The 22,998-nt window shown below is 48.7% G+C and overlaps 2 protein-coding genes and 1 long non-coding RNA gene across 3 annotated transcripts; 1 reads left to right on the top strand and 2 right to left on the bottom strand.

Moving 5' to 3' along the window:
* Positions 1-8,398: 8,398 nt before the first annotated feature.
* On the top strand, positions 8,399-9,358 carry LOC124708286 (desiccation-related protein PCC13-62-like). Its single transcript, XM_047239968.1, has one exon. It carries the CDS (start codon positions 8,399-8,401, stop codon positions 9,356-9,358), a length of 960 nt encoding a protein of 319 aa, XP_047095924.1.
* Positions 9,359-11,263: 1,905 nt separating this feature from the next.
* LOC124707486 (40S ribosomal protein S4) lies at positions 11,264-13,668 on the bottom strand. The gene is made up of 5 exons (XM_047239143.1): positions 13,567-13,668; positions 12,770-12,847; positions 12,497-12,677; positions 12,298-12,395; positions 11,264-11,873 (listed from the first exon to the last, which is right to left on the bottom strand). Exons 1-5 carry the CDS (start codon positions 13,567-13,569, stop codon positions 11,436-11,438), a joined length of 798 nt encoding a protein of 265 aa, XP_047095099.1. The 5' UTR covers positions 13,570-13,668; the 3' UTR covers positions 11,264-11,435.
* A 4,749-nt stretch (positions 13,669-18,417) lies between these two features.
* On the bottom strand, positions 18,418-22,723 carry LOC124649492. The gene is made up of 3 exons (XR_006986660.1): positions 20,943-22,723; positions 18,799-18,837; positions 18,418-18,703 (listed from the first exon to the last, which is right to left on the bottom strand). It is a non-coding gene; the product is annotated as an uncharacterized LOC124649492 (long non-coding RNA).
* Between the last annotated feature and the right edge of the window lie 275 nt (positions 22,724-22,998).

The following is a 22,998-nucleotide window of genomic DNA, read 5'->3' as shown; positions in this document are numbered from 1 at the left end:
TTCCAACTGCGCGAAGTATCCGCCTTGCTTTGCTGCTGCATTGCTGAAGCGACAAGTGTGCGGAGGTAGTTGATATCAACCTCTTCGTCCTTCTTCTTCAACAGCTCCGCAGCTTTTAGCATGTTGTCCTTTGGGGTTTCCAGCGGCCGGTGCTCTGCGGGTGTGGCGAAGTTGATCCTGCGAGGCGGAATTGCTTCTCTAACAATTCGATCGGCCTCCGCCTGCGCATAGGTCATCTTTACTTCCCACTCTTTCGCCATGCTCTTGACCTGTTCGAGTGTGGCAGTAATTTCGCGATCCTGTCTGTCGAATTGGTCCGCCAAACCTGCAGCTTGTTCCCTTTCTTCCCTTAATGCGGCTTCGGTGTCGGCGAGCTTCTTGGCAGTGGCCAGCATTTCCTGTCTAGTGGCTTCTAGAGCCTCCAGATCTGCGGCGTCGCCCGGGGTTATAGGTTTGTTAAGAACTGCTCGCGCCACCATCTCCTCAGCTGACAGGAGTTCCTCTGAGGAAGAATCCCTGCGGGGTCGCACCCGAGACATTGGAGATCCTTGGTGGGATGGTTGAGGGTCGGATTGGCTGGTTGGCTCTTCAGATCCAGTTTGTCCCAGCGCTGCTACCGTTGCGAGAACCTGCTTAGGCTGGGCGGAGTCGACTTCAGGCTGATCACCGAAACCGTACTCCCCTAGCTTGCGGTTAAACTCGTCGGTATCCATGGAGGGGGTATCTCCGGAAATTGGGCTCGGATTGCCCAAAATCGACTCTTCAACCAGAGCTTCGCTTTCTCCGACGAGCTCGGCTGATCCGGATCTGCGCCGTTTTCCGGTGCCTCTACCTGCTCGGGACCAGCTCCGTCTTCTTCGGGGGCGGTTCCGGCGGTATGGGCCAAGAAGTGTACGAAGTGGCACCTCTGTTTTCTAACACACGGGAGACCCGGGCGGATCTGCATTGGTCTTCCACCGTTGTTTCCTGCACGGGGCGGATTGGGTGGGCTTTGAAAATTCCGGATCCGAGGCGGAATCTTCCTTAGGAAGCTCCTGCATCTCGGATCGGATCTTCGCGACGGCGTCCGGCTCGCGGCGGTCGCGTACGTGTTACTTACCGGTGGGTTTCCGTCGGAATCGACGGTTTCCCCAATGAAGATGTGTATGCCGCCAATTGGGACGATGGAGAGCTTGACGGGGTTTGTCCTAGCCGGAATCCAACACTCATCCGGAGGGACGATCGGCAGATTTCCGGCGTAGAGGACGCGCCCCATAGCGATGGTGTCGTCGTAGCTTCCCATGGCGGAACCCTCCCGGTTCCGGCCTCCAGACGCCACAGTCCCCACGGTGGGCGCCAACTGTCGTTGCCTAATCGACGGTACCTCGGAGGAGGGATCCTCACGAGGGGGAGAAGAAGTAGGGGCCATAGGGCGGAGTGCACACGGGACGGTGGTACGCGAGTTACCCGGCTTCGGAACACACGCACGATGACAGGGGCCTACTGCTGCTTGTCTGGAATTATCTGGGCGCTTTCGCGTTGTTACAATGAGTTGTGGTTGTGCCTCTAGGGCTCCCGGGATCCGGCTTATATAGACGCTCGGATCTAGGGTTTACACGGAGAGTACTAGCCGAAATACAAGTTGCCTAACTACGGTACAATGTCTTGCCATGTACGTCAAGGATCCGCCTTCCTTCTAGGCTGTGCTGGATCCGGATACTTCATGGGCCTCCACAGATCCGGCCTCCTTCGTAGGTCGGTTAGGATCCGGCTCCTCGTTCCTGGGCTGGACTTCATCCTTCATGATCTACAGCAACTGGGCCGCCCGATGGGCCACATGCCTCACCACCAACTATGGGCCACCCGGGCTTGCCGGATCTAGGCCATGCCGTTGATATACCCATAAAGTATACCCACAACACACATTCGAGGAGTTAATCAGTAGCGACGCCTTGCTGCGTAAGGTGGGTAGGGAGTTTGAGAAATATTCTTATGGGTGGCCAGTGAAGAAGATGCTTGCTCGCAGCCCACGGGAGATAAGGTGTGAGCTTATCAGGTTGAATGAGAAGTGGAAGTCACTAACATGGAAGAATGAAGAAGATAGGGAAAGGGATTTGAAATATCCAGCACGGTGGGCGGTTGAGAGTGAGGACGACGATGATATCTTTGAGCCTAGCAGCAAGGCGAAGAGAGCTGCATCGTCGAAGGGCAAGAGTGCCAAGTCCTCGAAGGGCAAGAGTGCTGCACCACCGGTCGTCGACTCGGACGACGACTTCGAGCCTAGCACGAAGGTGAAGAAAGCTTCATCGTCGAAGGGCAAGAGTGTCAATTCCTCGAAGGACAAGAGTGCAGCACCGCCGGTCGTTGACTCGGACGATGACTTCAAGCCTAGCACCAAGGCGAAGAAAGCTGCATCGTCGAAGGGCAAGAGTGCTGCACCGCCGGTCGTCGACTCGGACGACGACTTCGAGCCTAGCACCAAAGCCATGAAAGCTGCATCGTTGAAGGGCAAGGGAAAGGGTGTGCTGCGTTTTTAGTTTAAGTTTTAGTTTTTTGATGTATCTTAAATTCTGTTGTAGTGATAAGCAGTATTTAAATTTCAGCTCTATTGTATCTTAATTTTGTACGCTGTTTTAATAAAGTACTATTGATTTAGCACGAAATGAAATATGCGATCGGGAGATAAGTCATGCATACATAAATGTCTCATACAGGAGTAATGCATACATAAATGTCTCATACATAGGTGATACATCAGCCAGGGGGACGGCGTAGTCTGGGCTGTCGTGGGGGTGGCGTAACACGGGGTGTCCAACCGAACCTGTCCGGGGCCCTGACATTGCGAGCAGGGATCCAGGACCCGGACTCGGGGTCGTACTGCGTCTCCTGTGTGGGCTCTGGTGGAGGAGTCTGCATACCGACATAGTTCTGCTGCGTGCTGTAATACTCCATGTGCTCAGCGTCCTGATCACTAGCTCCCCATGAAGGATTAGATGCAGTGTCTGTGTGTACCCTGTGGCACGAAACATAAGTGATGTCAAACTAAGTGGAGTATAATTTATACGGAACAGAATAGCTAGAATAGTACATACCCTGCGAGTATCCTGCTCCTCCCATGAAAGGAGCCTGCTGCTGCTGCCAATCGTCGAAAGCAGCTTGCTGCTGATAGTACTGAAAGTCGTCGAAGGAAGGAGTGTGCTGCTGCTGCTGCCACGACGAACCTCCAGCCTGGTCAGGAGGTGGTGGTCTGGGTGTCGCCGTCGACGTGAGGCGAGGTCGTGATCCATGATGCTGGCCGTGAAAGTCGTCGAACGAAGGAGTGTGCTGCTGTTGCCACGACGAACCTCCTGCCCGGTCGGGAGGTGGTGGTGCAGGTGTCGCCGTCGGCGTGACACGAGGCCGTGGATCGTGTCGTGTGGAGGGCCGCGGTGGAAGGAGGTGGCGCTGAACGACGTCGGAACTACGGCTGCACGTGATAGCCGAGTAGATCCCGCGTAGCTTCTCCTCGAGACGCCTCAACCAGGACACCTGCTGGTCGCGCGGCTGCAGAAGAGGCCCACTGGACACTTGACGTGTGTGTCGAGCGACTTCATCATGTAAGTCTGAAGTCATTTGGCCCTGCAAAAACATGGTAGATCATGGTAGCATATAAACCGTAGAACCCAATATATATATAAACGACAAGTATGTTGGTGGAATAGAAAAGTAGTACGTACCGCATGCTGTCGACTACCGGCTGTGGACTGAGTCGGGTACATATCGTACATAGACGCTGGAGGCGCCTCAGCTGGATCTATCGGTGGGATGAGGCGCACTCGCGCTGCTGCAGTGTACCTCTGCAGATATGCCTCAAACTCCTGTGGACTAAACTGCTCATCGTGTCGCCAGAGGTGTGTTGTCGCGGTCAGCCACTCATCAACATACGAGCCAACGCGCTGAAGCCACCATGTCGAGGAGTGGCTCGTACCCTTCCTGTTGTACCTGCAGAAAATTATTGTGTTGTAAGCCGAACCCTTCATGATGAACAATCTTAACCTTAGCGACGCTCTGAACTTACTTGTGGACGTAGGCAGGGAGAGGTGCTATCGGTGGAGGAGGATCGACCATCTGGCGAGAACCGAACTGTCTCATGATCCTCTGCTGGGCCATTACCTCCACGGACACATCGAAGATGATCTTCGATTGTGTCATCCAGTACGCACAATCTCTATAGCAGAGGACTGAGATCCCGCCAGGGTATCTTGCATGCACTGCTGCCGCCGTATAGGGCTCCCAAATCACCGCCCTATCATCGAGCACGTCAAACTGCTCCGTGAACGCAGGGTAGCAGTTCCTGACCTGGTCGCGAGCAAATCGTCTCTGCGGACAGAAAAAGAACTATAGTCAGGTACACACATAGTAGTATAAATTACAAAAGAAATATAGTCATTACATGTACCTCGCGACGTGTCCAAATTATACCAAACGTAGGCATGTCGATGTGGTCCGCATCATCGAACCAGGTTGCCTCGAAAGGGCGTTCAGCATCTATGTCTGGTCGACCAATTGGGAACCTCTCCCACGACCATAGCTGCAACAATAGTGGGCAGCCAAGAAGGCCAGACTTGGGGGAGACAAGTGTACAAGCATTGCACAAACCTCGGTACGTGGCTGCTAGAACCGTGGAACCCCAACTCCGCGGTATGATGTCGTCGGCGGTTGTAGCCTCTGCTATCTCCTGCGCAATGGGAATGTAGCGCTTGCTGATGGTGGTCTAATGGTTCTCTGTGAACATCACCTCCTCCCCATCATCAGACTCATCGGAATCATCATCATCAGTTTCACCTTCTGTATCTTCCTCTTCCATCTGATTCTGCCTGTATCCATTTTCTTCGTCACCATCAACCTCACCGTCTTCTCCTGTGTAACCATCACCCTGGCCACTATAAACATCTTCCGCATGGCTGCTCTGTTCAGGCTCGTAACCACCGCCACCGCCAGGTGCTTGACTGCTCTAGCCTGATTCGTAACCACCTCCTCCACTGTAACCGCCTTCAGGAGGCGCTACCTCCTTCGCCGCCGGAAGAACTAATGCCACAGGGTTAGTTCCTCTCCTTTCAGATCCTTTTAACCAGCTCACCCACTTAGAGGTATCATCTACAGGCCTTAAATACCACAAAATGTTTGATACCGACTTAGTCCATAATGCATGCACACCCACTGTGTGCACTTCAGGATTAAGCCCGAAACATTCTGTCAACCAATCCTTCACCTGCTCAATTGTCCATGTTCTAGGAGCAGTCATATTCATCTCTACATATTTGAACTCACTCAGATCAACTCCCATTTCATTTGATCGGACACTACCCATACCATAGTAAAATACTATCTTCACTACATCTGTCATATTTGCTCACCTAAAAAAAATCCGTCCGCATCAACTACTAATACCAGCCCACATAAATACACTAACACTAAAACCAGCCTACATTAACCTACACAGTTAACACTAATATGCAAAGATTAGGGTTTACCCTTGTAGCTTGAGCAGCCTCTCCAACAGCAGCAGCACGAACAGCACGCAGCAGCTCAGCACCACCAGCAATACGCAGCAGCAGCTCAGCCCCTTACACCAGCATCAACCTCCACCACTTCATCACCATTGCTGCTGAACAGCACCACCAAACTCCTCCAAACTCTAACCCATCTGTAGATCGGGCTTCCCTCAACTAATACCAGCAAAATGGTGAAGTTTTATTGGCTAAATCAGTGAGGATCTGAGAAAAACGAAGTTTTTGGAGCTCTTCTCGTGTGCAGCCGACGAACAGCCAGAGAAAGAAGAAAAGAGGAAGGAAGAAGAAAGAGATTGCGTGGCCGGGAGCGTCTGCGCGCCGCGCCGAGTAAAGCATGCACGGTCGGCCTGCTATCGACCGATCGGCCTGCTAGTGGCCGACAAACGCTGGTCGGCCTGTCCCCCATCTGCGCAGCCTGCAGTCGGCCAGTTGCTGGCCGATCGGCCAGCTGCTGACCGGTCGGTCAGCTAGTGTCCGACCAGGTCACACTTTTCAAATTTTTTGAAAACACGCGCTATTCTTACACTTAAATAAAATATTCGTATTATTTAAAAAAAAATCGCCTAAGAAGAAATTATTTTCTGTTGCGTCCCTTCCAAATAAATGTGGACAGGGTAAAGCTCGGCAGAGGGTTCGAGAATAGGGTAGGGTAGCGATTGCTCTTGTAAAGTAACATTAGTTGTTGGAGATAAAATTGGAACGCCGGCTCCTATTGTTACGTCGTTGCAAAATGTATTCCCGGGATTGACCAGGATTCGAAGGACAGGATAATCACCCTAGCGCCCTGCTCTAAGAGGCCGCATTGTACATGTCCTAATTGGCCGGTTTGAGCTGTGCAGAGCTAAGGTTAGGCCTTCTCGCCAAGCTTTAATTCATTTTCCTTTCCTTTGTGAATAACAACTTCTGTTATTCAAAAAAATCAGGGATTAGCAAGGTAAACCTGAACTAAGCCATACTTCACTATGAGAATGAGATCTAGCATAGTTCGCCATGTAATGGCTACTCTTATTCTAGCATCTCTTAACATGAGTAATATAACATTGACTTACTTTTAACATCGTTTTTATTTCTTTCATCACATAAGTGTAGATTTAGCGATCTACATCTTTATTTTGCAAAATATTCACCGTCTCCACTAAAAATTGTATCATCAACACACCGAGACCATACGAGATAGATGTCCATGTGGAAGATGCATTACCACTAAAAATTGTAGCATCAAGCTTCTCATTAGGATAGTACTTAGCTTTTAGCAAACTTCAATTTCGGATTCAAGGGCATATGGACACAACCATATTCCTCGACGAGCTACCACACCGTCTTTGTCTCACCATGTCGCCAATGAAGGGTCCATATTCCATATACATTGAGTTCCGTCCAGTTTGTTCATGGATTCTCCTATCGGCATGTCGGCATTCCACGTGTCTATATTCCATCCAATTCAAGACGCCGAACAAAATGTTGGAGGTTTGCACTACCTGATTTTCTATATACATGTTGGCCTAGTATTGCTTGGTCACCAAGAGTGTCCACGTAATTTGCAAGGAGTCAAGTAAGGATGCGAGCTGTGAGAAAAGTGGTGTTATGGTTCCCGTACCATCAACAAAATCCACTACTCTTGTAACAGACCAACAAGTGCAACTAGGTAGTAGTAGTACTCGAACGGAATGAAAGCAGAGCTTGTACAACATTTGAGATACATTGCTGCACATGAGGATAATCAGTGTGCAACAACAAATATATAATGCTGCAATAACAGGAAGAGCTTTTGGAAAATCAAATGTGCAAGGCTGCAACATTGGGAAAGAGCATGAAGTGAAAGATGTATTGTTGCAACCATATAAAAATATACTATAACATAGAAAAATTACCATACATTACAATAGAAGAAAAGGCTAAACACATAAAAAACAACTGCATCTGGCAACAAACTCTAGGGGGGCGTGTTATGTAACATTGGATATATATTGGCTAACAAATTGTGCAATTAGCATCTGATAAAAAGATGAATTGGATCTAAGACATAACTATTTCCCTATTATTTGTGGTAACCAAAGAATTAATTAACCATTTTGACCCTTATGAAAACAATTAGCAGCTTCAAAATGTCTCGTCCTTATATTTGCTAGTTTATATGGTGTTTTAGTTTTACTAGAGAAGGATGTGTGGTTTTTACACCACTTTATCCAAGCGTGGTGCTACATAAATTAAATAGCATTGTAAATAAAAGAGCTTTCAAACTTTATTGTCCTAAATAAACATAACAAAACAAAATCCAATGGAGATATTGGAAAGAGAAATATATGCAATGTCCCCTTTTAACTGGATTTATTCGGTGACGTTCTTGATTTTCCATAGTCTTCTTGAACGTGTCATTGTAACTTTCTATTGTATAGATGTGTATGTAAGTTGTTACACAGATCTTGCTGCGAAAAGGATGTCACACTTGCCAAACTTTAGCTTGCCAAAATGTGGCTAGGAACCAAACACTCCCTGAATTTCAATACAGTACCAATTTCGTGGCAGCCAAGCAAGTTGATTCATGACATCACAGACGAGTTCTTTGATTTCATCCCAGGTGATGGTAGCCAAATGACCTTTAAAACATTTTGAATTTTGACGGATTCAAAACTACCTTGGAAGTTGGAAGGCCAAGACCAGTCCACATTCGAACTAAGAATTCCTCCCGCACAGACATGTCGTGTCCTGCCAACCTCTCGTGCCCTCCTAAACCCTCGCTAACCACTACCAAACTGACACGAATCCGCAGCACAAATACGGACACACGCACACGGGCAATGCCAAGTGAGCTCTCACTACGACAGCACAGCCGTCAGCCGTGCGTGTGCTCCAGCTGCACTATCGAAATGGCTCGCGCGCGCGGCGCCTTCCTTCTGCTGCTGCTCGGGGCCGTGCACCTCTTCGCGCTCGCGGCCGCCGTCCCTCAGGACGACCCACGGTGCCGGCCGAGCATCCCGCGGCGTGGCGCCGTCGCGATCTACCCGAGCGACCTGGAGCAGCTGCAGTTCCTGCTCAACGCCAAGTTCATCGAGGCGGAGTGGTTCCTCCACGCGGCGCTCGGCCGCGGCATCGACCGCCTCGCCCGCAACCTCTCGGCCGGCGGGCCGCCCCCGGCCGGCGCGCGCAAGGCGAACCTCGACTTCCACACCACCGAGATCGCGGCGGAGCTGGGCTACCAGGAGCTGGGCCACATCCGGGCCATCACGAACGCCATGGGCGGGTTCCCGCGCCCGGCCATCGACCTCAGCGCCGACCGCTTCGCCGCCATCATGGACGACGCCATGGGCGCGCGCCTCGACCCGCCCTTCGACGCGTACAACAGCACCGTCAACTTCCTCCTCGCCTCCTACATCCTGCCGCACGTCACGGCCTCCGTCACCGTCGGCATCGCGCCCGCCCTCATGGGGTACTCCTCCAAGCGCCTCCACGCGAGCGTCCTGGCGGTGGAGGCCGGGCAGGACGCGGTGATCAGGATGCTGCTGTACCAGCGCGCCGACGAGACGGTGGCGCCGTACAGGGGCCACACGGTGGCGGAGTTCACGCGCAGGATCTCCGACTGGCGCAACGGGATGTCCGGGTGCGGCGCCAAGGACGAGGGGGTCAAGGTGCTGGACCGGCGGCAGGGGGCGGAGCGGAGGACCATCAGCAACATCCTCGGCGCCGGGGTGGACTCGCTCGGGTACCAGCGCACGCCGGCGGAGGCGCTGCGCATCCTCTACGGCTCGCGCAACGAGCAGGTGCCCGGCGGGTTCCTGCCCCGGGGCGCCAACGGCACCATCGCCAGAGGATTCTTCCAGCTCGCATAGACATATACACGGAGTCGCTACTCAAACGGAAATTCAAATAGAAGAGCAGAGCATATGGCAGCGTCAACGCCTGCGTTTTTTTGTAATCTCTTCTTATATTATATAAGCTCAAATTTAACAAATCCAAGCGATTCAAACTGAATAGGAGAACAACCGCACCACCTAAGATATGCCTACATGATTGAAAGCATTTTCGGCTGGAGAACAGCTTCCATGCGGTCATTGAATGTACAAAGGCTAGTGCTCTAAGATGTGAGATGAGAAAACATTGAGAATTGCCGAGGGAAGAAGATATGATTAAAAAAGATGAGGATTGGCTGTTGGTTCCGCTGGACAAGACAAAAAAAAAATACATCAGGCTATCATGATGTTGCTGTGGAGATGTTGGTACCTAAGGAACGATATTATACATGACAGAGGGACGGCCACCATTAAACGTTCGGTACATTTCCTCCTGAATTATGCAAATTCTTTACATGCTAACATGTGTTTTACCTCCAAAAACATGTCATTAGATCCAAAAGGTAAGAAGCCAATGGGGAGCCACCAACCAGAAACCAGCAAGGAAACAAAGAAAATGAAGACAGGCCTTCAGAAATGGAAGCCGCCGGATTAGGGATGGCTCAAGGTTAATGTTGATGGCTCTTACGTCGCTGAAACTGAACAAGCTTCGGTTGAAGTCGTAATTCAAAATTGTTGTGATGCCCAAGAGTCTGAAGCTCTGGCTGCCAGAGAGGGAGCACATCTGGCTGCTCAATGGTGCGACAAGCCTGTGATTTTCGAATCTGACTGTACCACTATTACACAGGCTATCCAAAGCAAAGAAGAGCATTTGTCTGAACTCAAAAGTCTTCTACATGATTTCAGTATGTATGCATCAAAGTGGTGTTGTGTGCATGCAAAAAGAAATCAAAACAAGGTAGCACATGTAATAGCTAGATATACAATGTCGACTGGTTTAGATTACTTCCCAGATTGTGCGGACGAGGCATTGGCTACTGATTGTAAACGTATTGTACTCCATGGTGAATGAATGAAATTGTTGGCCTAAAAAAAACATCATGGGCTACTCCATTCAATCTGGTCGTGAGCACCTTTGCAAAATTTTGAAACCTACATTCGCCAGACAAAAAGCCTGAATTTGGAATATATTTGAGTAAGGTCTACAGAGGGTAATCATCGATCACATGAACCCATACGATTAGGTAGTTCTTATCATCAACTGGGAAATGTGCTTGTTCAGTTTTTTTTTGTTTGAGCGTAATGTACTTATTCAGTTATTCTTGCATAGATGAACATCATATTATGGCAAGATGAATTTGTCCTTCAGGCAAGCAAGATGATTTTGTCTTTCAAACAAGCAAGTAAGCAACACACTGAATACCATTGGAAGAAGGGCTAAGAGTGCAAGATTCTTGCCTAAAAGAACGAATTAGCGATATTGTTGCTCACTTCAAAAGCCATTGATTGCCGGTACCATTTTCCAGTGATTTGCCGGTACCATTTTCCAGCGATACCAATTACGTATCGAAACAGAGCTAGTAATAATACAACAGATGAGGCTAAGTACGTGTAGACTGTAGTGCAGCTTCAGTCACCTGTAGCGAACACAGGAACTACCAAATCTTTTCAAAAAAAACTACCTAATCTAACCAGAAAACCACAAGAAAAAAAAAACCTAATCTAACCAAGCAAGCTTAATATTCGTCGTTGATACGGTGACATCTGCAGAAGGCAGGTGTAGCTAACAAGAGAAGATAACCAGCAGACATGCATCAAACGGAAGAGCAAATATTATCAGCACAAGCTGGAATAAGAGCACATACGCAACACATTGCAGTTGCATCTAATCAAAAGCATCTTAACAGATAATGCCTAACTTCACAGATGGATAGAACCAGAACGGGCGCCTCGAAATAGTACTTGAATAAGGTAAACCATCACATTACACCTAGCAGCATCCATAGGTTCGCAAACCAACAAACAGGCAAAACTTAAAAAACGGTGGTTCTGGGAACATAGTTCTATATCCTTGCAGATAACTCATGCTATAGCAAAACAAATAGACGCATCAGAATCATGCCTTGGCAGCGGCCTGAGCTGCAGCATCCCTCTTCCTCTGCTCCTCAATGATGCTGAGCTTGATACCCTTGCCCTTGGGGAGGCTCACCCATGGCTTGGTGCCCTTGCCGATGGTGAACACATTGCCAAGACGGGTGGCAAACTGGTGGCCCTGGGCATCCTCAACGTGGATGGTCTCGAAGGTTCCCTTATGCTTCTCCCTGTTCTTGATCACACCAACACGCCCAGTGTTACGCCCACCAGTCACCATGACAACATTGCCGACATCGAACTTGATGAAGTCAACAATCTTGTTGGTCTCAAGGTCAAGCTTGATGGTGTCGTTGGCCTTGATGAGGGGGTCAGGGTAGCGGATGGTGCGGCCATCATAGGTGTTCAGGTAGGGAATACCCTTCTGTCCGAACTGGACTCCCCGAACCTTGCAAAGCTTGAACTGCAAACAATGAAAAATTACAGTCAGGAAATAAACTTATTAAGAAAGCATACAGATCAATTCTAGTTAAAAAAAAATAAGAGGAAACTGCAAGGTATGAAAAGGAGTGAAGATGACAAATTGCAATCAAAACAGTACCTCCTGCATAAGTTGGAATCATCAACAATTCAAACAGATGATTGATAAAGCTGACAGTATATTAATACATAACAGACAACTGATAGAACAATGATAGGTAAATATCAAGACAAATTGCTACTTGAAGAAGAGAAACAAAAGATATACACAGCATGGAGTAGGTCCTATCCACAGATAAAGCAGTTCATAAAGCATACCAGCATGGCAAAATGAAACAAAAGATGAATAAAGGTAACACTGCAGCTAGAACAGCACAAGAACTGCTTCAGAATAGAATAGGACTAACCTTTGCATCCTCATCCCTGACAGCATGAAGGCGGAAGCGGCCCTTGGTGTCATACAGAAGCCTGTAGTTCTCACCAGTCTTGGGGATAGAGATGATGTCTGATAGGGAACACAACACAATGTATCAGAAATGAAATGGGCATAAACATCGACCAGACATCAAGCAAGGGCAAATTTTGCAATAGAAGTTGAGAGCATACCCATGAAACCAGCAGGGTAGGTCTTGTCAGTGCGGACCTTGCCATCAACCTGGATGTGGCGCTGCATGAGGATGGACTGCACTTCACGGTAGGTAAGAGCATACTTCAGTCTGTTCCTGAGGATGAGGATCAGGGGAAGGCACTCCCTGGCCTTGTGAGGACCAGAAGATGGCTTGGGGGCCTGAAACAACGAAAATTCAAGTATCAGATAACAGAACACAAACATCTTACATAACAATTGGAAGCCCAAGCTAGAAGAACTGGTTCACTTACAAAAGCTCCACCAAGCTTGTCGAGCATCCAGTGAGACGGGGCATTGAGCCTCTTCAGATGCTTCTTCAACCCACGCGCCTGTAAAGGAAAAATTAAGATATCAATTCGTATCACAACATATAAGGAACACAGCAGTATGTAATGCTGGATTCAGTCATAATCATACAGAAAACTAAGTGCGGAAGATGACTATTTGTGACGAGCCTACGAAAATACTTTCGGGGTTCAAAAAACTATTGTACAAAACATGATATAATAAACATATAATATAACTTAGACGCATGGAAAGAACACAAACATGACATCAAACTGAAACAACAGGCAGATGTAAACGAAAGAAGACATATACAATCCAGAGGCATGATATCTAAAAAGAAAAGGTCTCCAGGGAAACCACTACATTTTTTGGTACCTACAGTATACAGACGGAACTGATCTGTAATCAACAACCAACAAGGCCAAGCCCCGTAAAACAACCAGCCCTAAAATCTTCAAACCAATACCGGCACAAGGCATCTTACCTAGCATACGAACTACAGCAGCGCAACATGCATCAAAGGGTTAAATCTTCTGGAGCAAGGACATGGAAATCACACGTTGTGCTCGCTACGAACCATCGAGCACTGAAACTCCTCCGCTAAAACCGAACAAATCTACCGAGACATGAACAAGATCATCCTAGCCTAAGGATCTCTGCAACCGGCGGCGGCGCCGACAAGCTAGCACCGAGGAGGCTACGGATCGGATCTACGGACGAGAGAAACGGAGAGGGAATGGGGAGGAGTGGTGGCGCTCACCATGGTTGCGAGCTCGGACTAGGTCGACGTGCACCTTCTCTTCGAGCGCCGCCGCCTCCTGCTTCTTCCTCTGTGCGCCGCCGCCGAGATGACAAAGAGTGGGAGGAAGCGAGGGGCGGAGAGATGGCCTATATATACTACGAAAGGGTAGGGTTTTAGTTCCCTCGTTCCCGTGGCCTTACTGGGCTTTCGGTGACGTATTGGGCTTGGCCCAGTAATGAGCGGGTTCCATTCTTCTAGCGTCCGTCTAAATAGTAAGTAACAGGAGCCCAAACGATTCATACAAGCCCAAGCGGGTCTAGCCCATAGCTGATAACGATTTGTCATTTCTGTCCCTAGAATGTTACCAAAGTCTAACTTTAGTCCTTCAAATTTATAAGGTCTAATTATCATCCTTGACAACGGTTTATTTATCTTTTGACCGGTTTTTGCCTTTTGTTGTGACACGTCGTACTGCGATTCAGATGTCGTCGATTAACATCACTCGCGTCGCATGGAAGTGAATTAGTTCCTACTATAACTATTTATCAAGCATAGAGTGTGCATTGATTTTAGAAAGCTAAACAAAAAGGTCATTTTTTGCGAGAAAGCCCAAGTGATATTAATCCAGAAATCTTACAGAACAGCCCTCAATAGATAAGAAAATTACAAACAAGTCATGAAAGACAACAAAGACGACGGAGTCGAAGAAGACGTGCCGCTAGCGCGCCGCCGCCGCTCCTCCTCTGCACCCTTGGATCGGACGGAGTCCCATGGCGGTCGGGAAGTCAACGAACCTCGAACCCTCGGAAGGGCCTCCACCTTGCATCTTCGCCATCGCCTTCAGACTGGATCTCATCACCTGCAACTTTCGGATCTTCAACAACCGAAGCCGCCGCCCACGGTCTCCGGCGCGGAAAGTAGGCGCACGGCAGCTCCTCCGAGCTGCGAGCATCGGGAAGGAGGCAGAGACGTGGACGGGCTCCGAAGAACGCGACCACCAGAGAAGATCTCCGCCGCCACAAACCGCCGAACCGATCGCGCCGACTTCTCCACATCGCCGCCAGCGAGCCACCCACTCCAACCTAAAACAAAAAGGTCATTTGCGACCATATTAAATGTAAACGGACCATGTCCAAAAAGTTGTTTTCGAAGGGCATCTATTCGCAAACGATTGGTTACAAAAAATCTTTTGCGATAGTCGACCCCATGACACATAATTTAATATATCATGTGTAGTAGACACGCGTGGCACATCCTCACGTTGTGACGATAAGTTTTAGGGTCACGCTGAGCGTCCCCGGGGGATTAGATTTCTAATCCCCCGGGTGGACAGCCGTTGGATTAGCTCGATTTGACCGTCCAGATCATGACACGTGTCACAGTATACCTCAGTCCCACTTTTGCTACCATAATGTACCAAAGTAGCAAAAAACGGTTCGTTTGTAGCAAAATCAACACAATTGTAGCAAAACACGGTTCACCAAAATACACACAGATCTCGTCGGAGACTCGCCGGAGACCTCGCCGGAGACGATGTAGCGAAAATGTTGTACTATTGTAGCAAAAAAATTCTAGTATTGTAGCAACACCGACCTCATCGGAGAGCTTGCAAAAAAAACTCGCCGGAGATGTCACCCGGGACCTCGCCGGAGGCGTCGCCGGAAACCTCACCGGAGACATGGTAGCAAAAAGAATATGCTAAAGTAGCAAAAAAAACACAAAAATGTAGCGGCTTTTTTTTGCTATTGTAGCAAAACCGATCTCGTCGAAGACTCGCCGGAGGACTCGTAGCACATCCGCCGTGCCATGGTAGCGAGCAGGCCGCCGCATGGAGCACCACCGCTATGCCATGGTAGCGAGAGACGTCGGCCGGTCATAGCGAAGCCAAAGCCGATGGTAGCGGCGGCCACCGCCGGTTGCGGCGGGGGCCACCGCCGGTAGCGGCGGCACCCGCCGCCATCGGTAGCGGGGCGGCGGAGGAGCAGCGGATGGCCATGGTCCGCGACCCCTGCTGCTACTCCCCGCCGGTAGCCGGAGCTCGGCCTCACCGCGTGGCAAAAAAACACAAAAGAATCCGGCGGAAGCGGTCGGGAAGGAGCGGGAGTGGCCGGGGATCAACGGTGAGCGGACGGGGAGGAGCACAGAGCGGCCGGGGAGGAGCGGGGCGGACGGAGAAAGCCGCCGCGCGCGTTTCCGCCCACCAAGCCTGCGACCACGGAGGCCGCTCGACTACTGCGGAGGAAACGGCCCTTGCCGTTGGGTCTTTCGCCGAGGAAAGCCGCCTCGACCTTGAGGAAGAAGGGCACTCCGGCGAGTGGCGGAGGGAGGAGCTCCGGCGGGCGACGGCGGAAGGAGCTCTGGACGGCGACGGGGGAGAGGCTCTATTCGGCGGCGGGGATAAGGGGCGGCAGCAAAAATGGGGATCTCGGGCGGCTCAGGCGAGAGAGCCAGGATTTGTGGATCGAAGAGAAAGGAGGCGTGCATCACGGGTGGGGTCCACATGGACACGCGTTGTTTGGACGAGGCGGAGGATCGCGTGAGTTATCCCCCGGGGGAACGTCAGCGTTTCCCTAAGTTTTATCATGTGCGACATACCATTTTAACTATATGTGAAGGCCTGCTATGTACTAGTGTGGGAGCATGAAAAATACCCCCCGCTTTACACATGTTCATACAATATACACTAATGTTCATTTTTCCTGACCTGTGATAAAAAATGATCTTTGAACATCTAATCTTTCAAAGTTTCAATCACCACGCACAATTTTAACCTCTCGTTTCACACACCTAGAAAAGCATGAATCTGATGATTGACTTATTCTCTTCTCCCTCACATCACGGGCTTTCTTAGCAAATTAAAAAACCATTGTGGGCTTACATTTAAAGAGACTTATCTATGTCTTTTCCATACCCAATCCGGATATGAATTGACCTTCACGGCCACCAAGTACACACCCTTCCTTCCTACTCTTTGTTCTAGCAAACCCTATACACCGACCAGGTCGGCGCGTACCGCGCGCCGCACACCCTGCGCGCGGTACGGGCCGGCCCAGTTGGGTGCGGGCTGCCTCCTTTTTCGATTTTTCTTTTCTTTTTTGTTTCTTATTTTCTGTTTCTTTTTTTTCTGTTTTCTTTTTTCTGTTTTTGTTTTTCTTTCGTTTTTTCGGTTTCCTTTTTTTATATTATAGTACAAATGCCCGTGCGTTGCCACGGATCTCATATTTTATTTTTCAATGCACATATATAAGATGACATTAAGCCCCGTCAGCAACATCTTTAACGAGAAAGGAATATCTCCTACACGGATACTAATCTGGTTCATCTGTTGAATCCTCAAGTGTTCCGATATTTCTCAGACCATATACCATATGTAGTGCCATATCAGCATCTATCAAGGCGATCATTTATGTCGAACATGCCCCAGTCTATGTTTCGTCACACACCAGGTTAAACTCCTTGCACTTGATGAAAACATGTGCTCCTTCCACCTCGAGATAGTAAAATGTCTTGCCATGGTCCCGTGATATATTTAGGTTTTGACAACCATGTAGTTTGACATTCAATTAAAATGCATTTCAAGAAGTCATAATTTTCTAGCAACAAGTTTTCAAATGCATTTAGGATGTCGATATATATTGAGAAGCCGTAATTTTGCAGCCACGTAGCCGTAATTTTGTAGCCACATATACGCATAATCAAACTTTCTTTTTAAGCCTTAATTAACTTGAAACTTTCCATGAGTCATGACACTGCGAAAAAATAAAAGAAACTCACACCCAAACTGGAAATAAAAGAAACTCACACCCAAAGCTGGGACACGGCCACCCTCTTAGTGCCTCTCGCATGCCTCCCCACTCTCGACCTTCCTTCTTTCTATCTCCCTCCATTTCCCTTTGGTGAAGAATCCTTTCCTTGCCTCCCCACTACTGGCGACCGGACTGCCAAGTCCCCTGCCTTCCAGCCGCTAGCCTCGATGAACGCCTTCTCCCCACCGCTGCCGCTAGCCTCGATGAACGCCTTCTCCCCACCGCTGCCGCCATTACCTATCCCTGGTGGCACGCCCATGTTCTTCTCCGCCGCTTGTCGTTGGTTATGGTACTCGAGGGAGGAGGCTAGCTTGTGGTAGGTCCACAACCCGGCGCTTGGCGCCATGGAAGAGGAGTGACAGACCTTGTCTCAACAGGATATGTGGTACACGTGTAATCATCTGCATATGTTTAGCATAGGTTAGTCCTCACATAAGTTCAAGTATTACAATATGATTATTCAATAAGCCAAACATATACGCATATGCCATGTAAATGAAAATTATCCATTGTGACCAACAGATCTTCCGAAACAGAATCTCGTAATACTGAGAGAAGACATCATAGTTTGAGGTGATGATGGAAATATCCATTGTCATGCATACATAGGGAGGCTTTGCAGTATTTGGAACGTAAATTTCAGGGAGGTGAACCTTTCTCTCATAGCGCCATAGAAATTAAATTCGTGGGAAGGGGGAAAAATCAAGTACAGTTAGGTAGCAAACAACCAGTTGAGAAAAGTAAGTTTACAAAACCCAAAAAAAGCTCCAGCTCACAAATTGTCCATCCATGAACTTAAGAACATACATTTTTCTCCAACTGAGTTCTAGATTCATGAATATCAAAAAATTGCTTCAAATTGCACATTTTCCTTTCCAGTCAAAAAGCAAACTATTTTCCAAAGATCCATCATTGTCATATATACTGTATCGTGAGGATCCAAATCCTTGTGGAATGCGCACAAAGTCTCAGATATACACGTATCATCAGGAAACCATTCTCAAATAATGGCAGGCATGCAACTTTTGATGAGGAAGAGAATCAGAGGTCATTGGAGGCCATGGCTTTGCATTGCTTGAACTGCCCTCCTTGGTGAAAACATGTTATATCTCAGCGTTAAAATAGTCTTTACCAAATAGAAGGTTCGGATCTTCTACTTTTGTTTTCTAACAATGGTGGAATTTTTTATTCCATAAGGTAAAACTACAGTGGCAACATAGCAGTATTCAATTTTTTCTCGTTATTACAAATTATTTACACAATAATGCAAGTAGTGAGCTACCTGTGATTGGGTTGTGCCTCTATGATAAGCTAATTTGTCCAGGCCCTATGTGTCTGATTGCCCTTACCTTTGTATGGTACATGAAACAAATATCAGATCAAAATTTTGCATTTTTCAGGAAAGTCTAAGAAATTCCGAAAGGGCAAGAGGGTCATTAATCACCTTGTTTCTCGTCAAGCTCCTCCAGATTTTATGACACTCCTTGCATAGGAAGTCACGCATCATAATCAAAATACTATAGAGACCGAGAGGCGATAGTTCTGATGAGTACACTAAGAAATTTAGCAAGCATGCAAATTTGTCATGTTACTTGAACTTGAACAACAACATAATTTTTTTTTTAAACGGAGGCAAAAGCTTTGCCTCATTCATTGATTAAGTAGAAGGTGCCCGGTTTTTAGAAGAAAACCGGGCGAAAACCTACAGGGTCAAGCCCACACTCACAACTGCCCACTCGCCACCACGAGGGGCACACGCAACCACCCTGGCTACCACAAAAGCTACACATATGCGAAGCTCAAGTTGACCTATGCCAAACAGATGGCTCTTCGAGAAGAGGCTGGCAGCTCCGATTCTGAAGACGAAACCCGTACACTTCCCAAAAGTAGTTTCGACTTCACATCAAGAGGAGACCAACCCGAAGACATTCGGACACGCCGGAACGGAGCCGACTAACATGGGCTTGTGCAACCAAGCCTTGCTCATCACCATTGTCGTTGCCTCGCAAAACCTCCACCCCAGAACACCCGCATCACCGGTTGACCACCAGCCAACCCAGATGTCGTGTGCGGCCAGCCCGACGGAGTGCGGGAAGGGGATCACCGGCTTCAAGACGATGCCCTCAAGAGGGGAAGCGACGATAGAACGACGCCGTCATCCGATCCCGCAAGGCAGGATCTAGGCTTTCACCCGAAGACGTGAACCCGGTGATAGCGAAGGTCGAAGAGCTCCACGACCGCCCCCCAAGAAGGACGGCGACGTCCACGGACGCCACGCGGTCAGGCTTTCGCCTGGAGCAATCAAGCCTACAACATTCCCACGCAACCGGACAACAAGACGAAGCTTCGCCAGTCCGCACTTCACTGACACACACCTCCCATGCGGCGACAGCGCGACCGCCGCATAGGAGACACCGAAGCTTCACGCTGCCCAAGCCATCTGGAACCCGAGCGAGGCCAGAAAATGACCAACACGGCGCGCCCCGGACCATCCCTGCACCGCACATCAGCCGAGGGACCGCACGCAACGCAGCCCGACCATCCACATGGCCCAAGCGTCGCCGCATCCGCCGGGCCGCCGCCACGGCCCGCCTCCCCATCGGACCCCAACGTCCCGGAGCCGCCGCTCCGGTGTCCTTGCGCCCACCTCCGCGCCACATAGCGCCCAACCCGGCCATCCTCGCACGCCCGCCTGGAGCCACCTCGCAGCGGCACCCGCCTGGCCACCCCCGGCGCTTGCCCGGAGTAACCCCTCCGGCAACGAGCGGACCGCTCCCGCGCTCCACCGCACCACCTCAGGCGCCCCACACCACTGCGGCCCAGATCGGGCCCCGAACGCCCCGCACCGCCGGCCGCTGCTACGCCACGGCCGCGCCTCCACAGCCCGCAGCGCCCAGCCGCACCACCCCGCCGCCGCAGCAGACGGGACTCCAGGGCCGCCGCCCTGGCTTCCACCCTCCCCTCCGGCGACACCCCACACGGGCCGGCCACCCCGACGGGAAAGAGCTCGAGCCTCCCTCACCCCCTTTGGAGATGAGGCCCGCCGCCACCGCGGCAAGGGCCGGCGGCAGCGGCGGCGTAGGTCGGTTGCTGGCGGCGCGGGTAGGGTTTGGCTCCCGGCGTCGCCTGGGGAGCGACGCGAGGAGCCCCTGGCTTCGTGAGATTTAGTTCACTTTTTGGCCTAAAGTAACAACATAATATAGAAGCTATGGTGTCCCGTACTACTACAGAGAGAGAAATATAATGTAGTTACGAAACTTTCAAATGTCAAATATGCATGCATACTGCAAAACAGTTACCACTGATGAAGCAATAGATTATTGCATACAAACAGCATTTTCGTACTTTATACTTAGAACGTAGCAACATGAACTCCTCAAAAATTTCTTATCAATGAGCACTATGTATGCATCCCGTTAATACACTTGTCAATATACAATCAGCAAAGAACTAAAGATGAAGCTCTATATCTAGAAACTACCGAAGCAGTAATATCATTTTTTCCATGCGTTCCTTCAAACAATGCTCCTTCTTGCAGAACACAGTAAAGAAAACGGAAACCTAATGGAGTTTGATCTTACAACCAACCTCCTCAAGGGGCCTCAAGGCTGATGAACTCGTCGCCCTTGTGATCTGCCACCACAACCATCTGATTGGCCTCCATGTTCACATCATAGCTTCATCTCCACTAACATGGTTAGACATAAAGAAAGAAGAGAAATTGATAGAAAGACTGGAAGAATGAATCATGCAGTCTTAGACATAAAATTAAGAGTGGTGTGGAACAAGGAATCGATTCTAGAAAATAACTATGCAACATTCCTGGAATAAAAAGTATATATACAACATTCCTGAATTCATGAGGAAAATAAATTACCTATGCAACATTCGTGAATGGGAATTGTAGATTGTGTACAAATTGATGCTTGCTTTTGTGTTAAGGATTCTAACATTTATGATGTACTAAAACCATCGTGCAAGTAAGTCTCATATACTGGATATATCTTAGAACAGAATTGCACGGTAACTCTGATGTTGAAAAGAAAGTCAGCGTAAAATGCGATAATCTGATCGTTGTCTGCACAAAGTTCAAAAGAAAGAATAGGGAATTTTCGATTAGTATTTGATGTAAACATTAATTAGTACATAAATTTAGAAATGAAAAGTTTCTAGCAAGGTATGCAGTACCATTCGATAGAACACAAACTGAAAAGAAATAAAAAAAACCGCGTCGTGGAAGCGCAGAAGGTTCACATCCCTTTGGTGACTGAAGGATCCTCGAGCCATTATAGGATCCTACTGCTATAGATGCCTTGACCTCTCTTATATCAACTCCAACACTCCCGCTCTTCCTCGCTATCTCGGGTAGGATGATGGGATGGAGGGCGACATCGTGCAAGCACTTACATCCAATCGAAGAGCCCCGTTTCATACTTCCTGAAGATCCTTTCCATTGCTCTGGTCACCTTGAATCTTGGAGTCATGTCGCTACCACCTATCGACACCCCAATGATCTTGGCTCCGGGTGTTTCATCTGCTTGAGAATCTAGAACCAGGTTATTATGACTTGCTTCAAGGGCTATGATATGTCTCCATGCAACTGAACAGGATGTTACTTTGTAAATCAAGCAAGACAGCTCATAGCCATGTGAGCGCAAGAACCAACACAAGGAAAACAAATTTCTAATCTCCGTAGATAACCACCTACGCTTGAGGACGGCGACCATTGTGATGGTCTGAAGCACAGTCCTCCTGGTGGGTTGAGGTTCGGAGAGGCTTGAAACAGGCAGCTGGGTCATTTTCTGAGCAAACAAAGCGGACAATGAACCATTCTGTCTAGAAATACATGCACGATTTGCCAATAGCAATGAGTTTTCAAAATAATGCATGTGCATATCACTGCCAATACTAATTGTAAAACGGTTGCAAGCAATTTGCAATGTTAATCTCATTTCAAATACTGAACTGTAAAAAGGTTGCAAGATTTACAATGCATCAATCTAAGTGTTTTCCCCCAGACAATCATAACGATCCTAGCATGCTTATGTGTGCAAACATGCATCCATAGTTATGTGTTGACATCCATCCATAGGAAGAACCAAGATATAAAGAACAGGATCGCCTTTGTGCTTAAAGGCTTGGCCTAGCTTCAGGAGGTATCTACCGCAGGTTTGGAGGTTGGCATCGGGGAAGAACACGGGCACGAGATGTGTGCACTCTCTTTTCCCTGACTAAGATGAAGTGTAGGCTAAGCCTAGAATCATTGTTGTGAAGGAGCAAAAGAAATTTCTTTGTCAACAAATTAACATAAAACTGAGCTGATATGAGGATCTAGATAATATAGGAAAAATTAAGTGAGTATACTGTAGTAGTAACAAATAACTTGACATGGCATTCATCGGCAGGAACCAACTACATATTGCCGCATACTTCCGTGGTGCGTGTTAAGTGCCCTTAGACTTGCTTCATTTCCGTTCCGCGTTATGCGTTGGCATATTCTTAATACTACTGTTCCTGGACCCAAAAATCGTGTGTTCTGCCTAGACCGAAAAATGTGGGGAAATCATCCCTGCTGCTTTTATCCCCTCTGTTTTAGTTGAGATGCAGTGAATACTACTGCCTTTAGTTCAGGCGAACAGAGTAG

The sequence above is a fragment of the Lolium rigidum genome, chromosome 4 (assembly GCF_022539505.1).
Source record: "Lolium rigidum isolate FL_2022 chromosome 4, APGP_CSIRO_Lrig_0.1, whole genome shotgun sequence".
Lineage (NCBI taxonomy): Eukaryota > Viridiplantae > Streptophyta > Magnoliopsida > Poales > Poaceae > Lolium > Lolium rigidum.
This window is presented reverse-complemented; position numbering and strand designations above follow the sequence as displayed.

Coding starts and splice junctions, on each gene's coding strand:
- LOC124708286 (XM_047239968.1), top strand. CDS start 8,399: ATGGCTCGCGCGCGCGGCGCCTTCCTTCTGCTGCTGCTCGGGGCCGTG.
- LOC124707486 (XM_047239143.1), bottom strand. Junction 12,678..12,769: donor ACAAGCTTGGTGGAGCTTTT/GTAAGTGAACCA, acceptor TCGTTGTTTCAG/GCCCCCAAGCCATCTTCTGG. Junction 12,396..12,496: donor CTACCCTGCTGGTTTCATGG/GTATGCTCTCAA, acceptor GTTCCCTATCAG/ACATCATCTCTATCCCCAAG.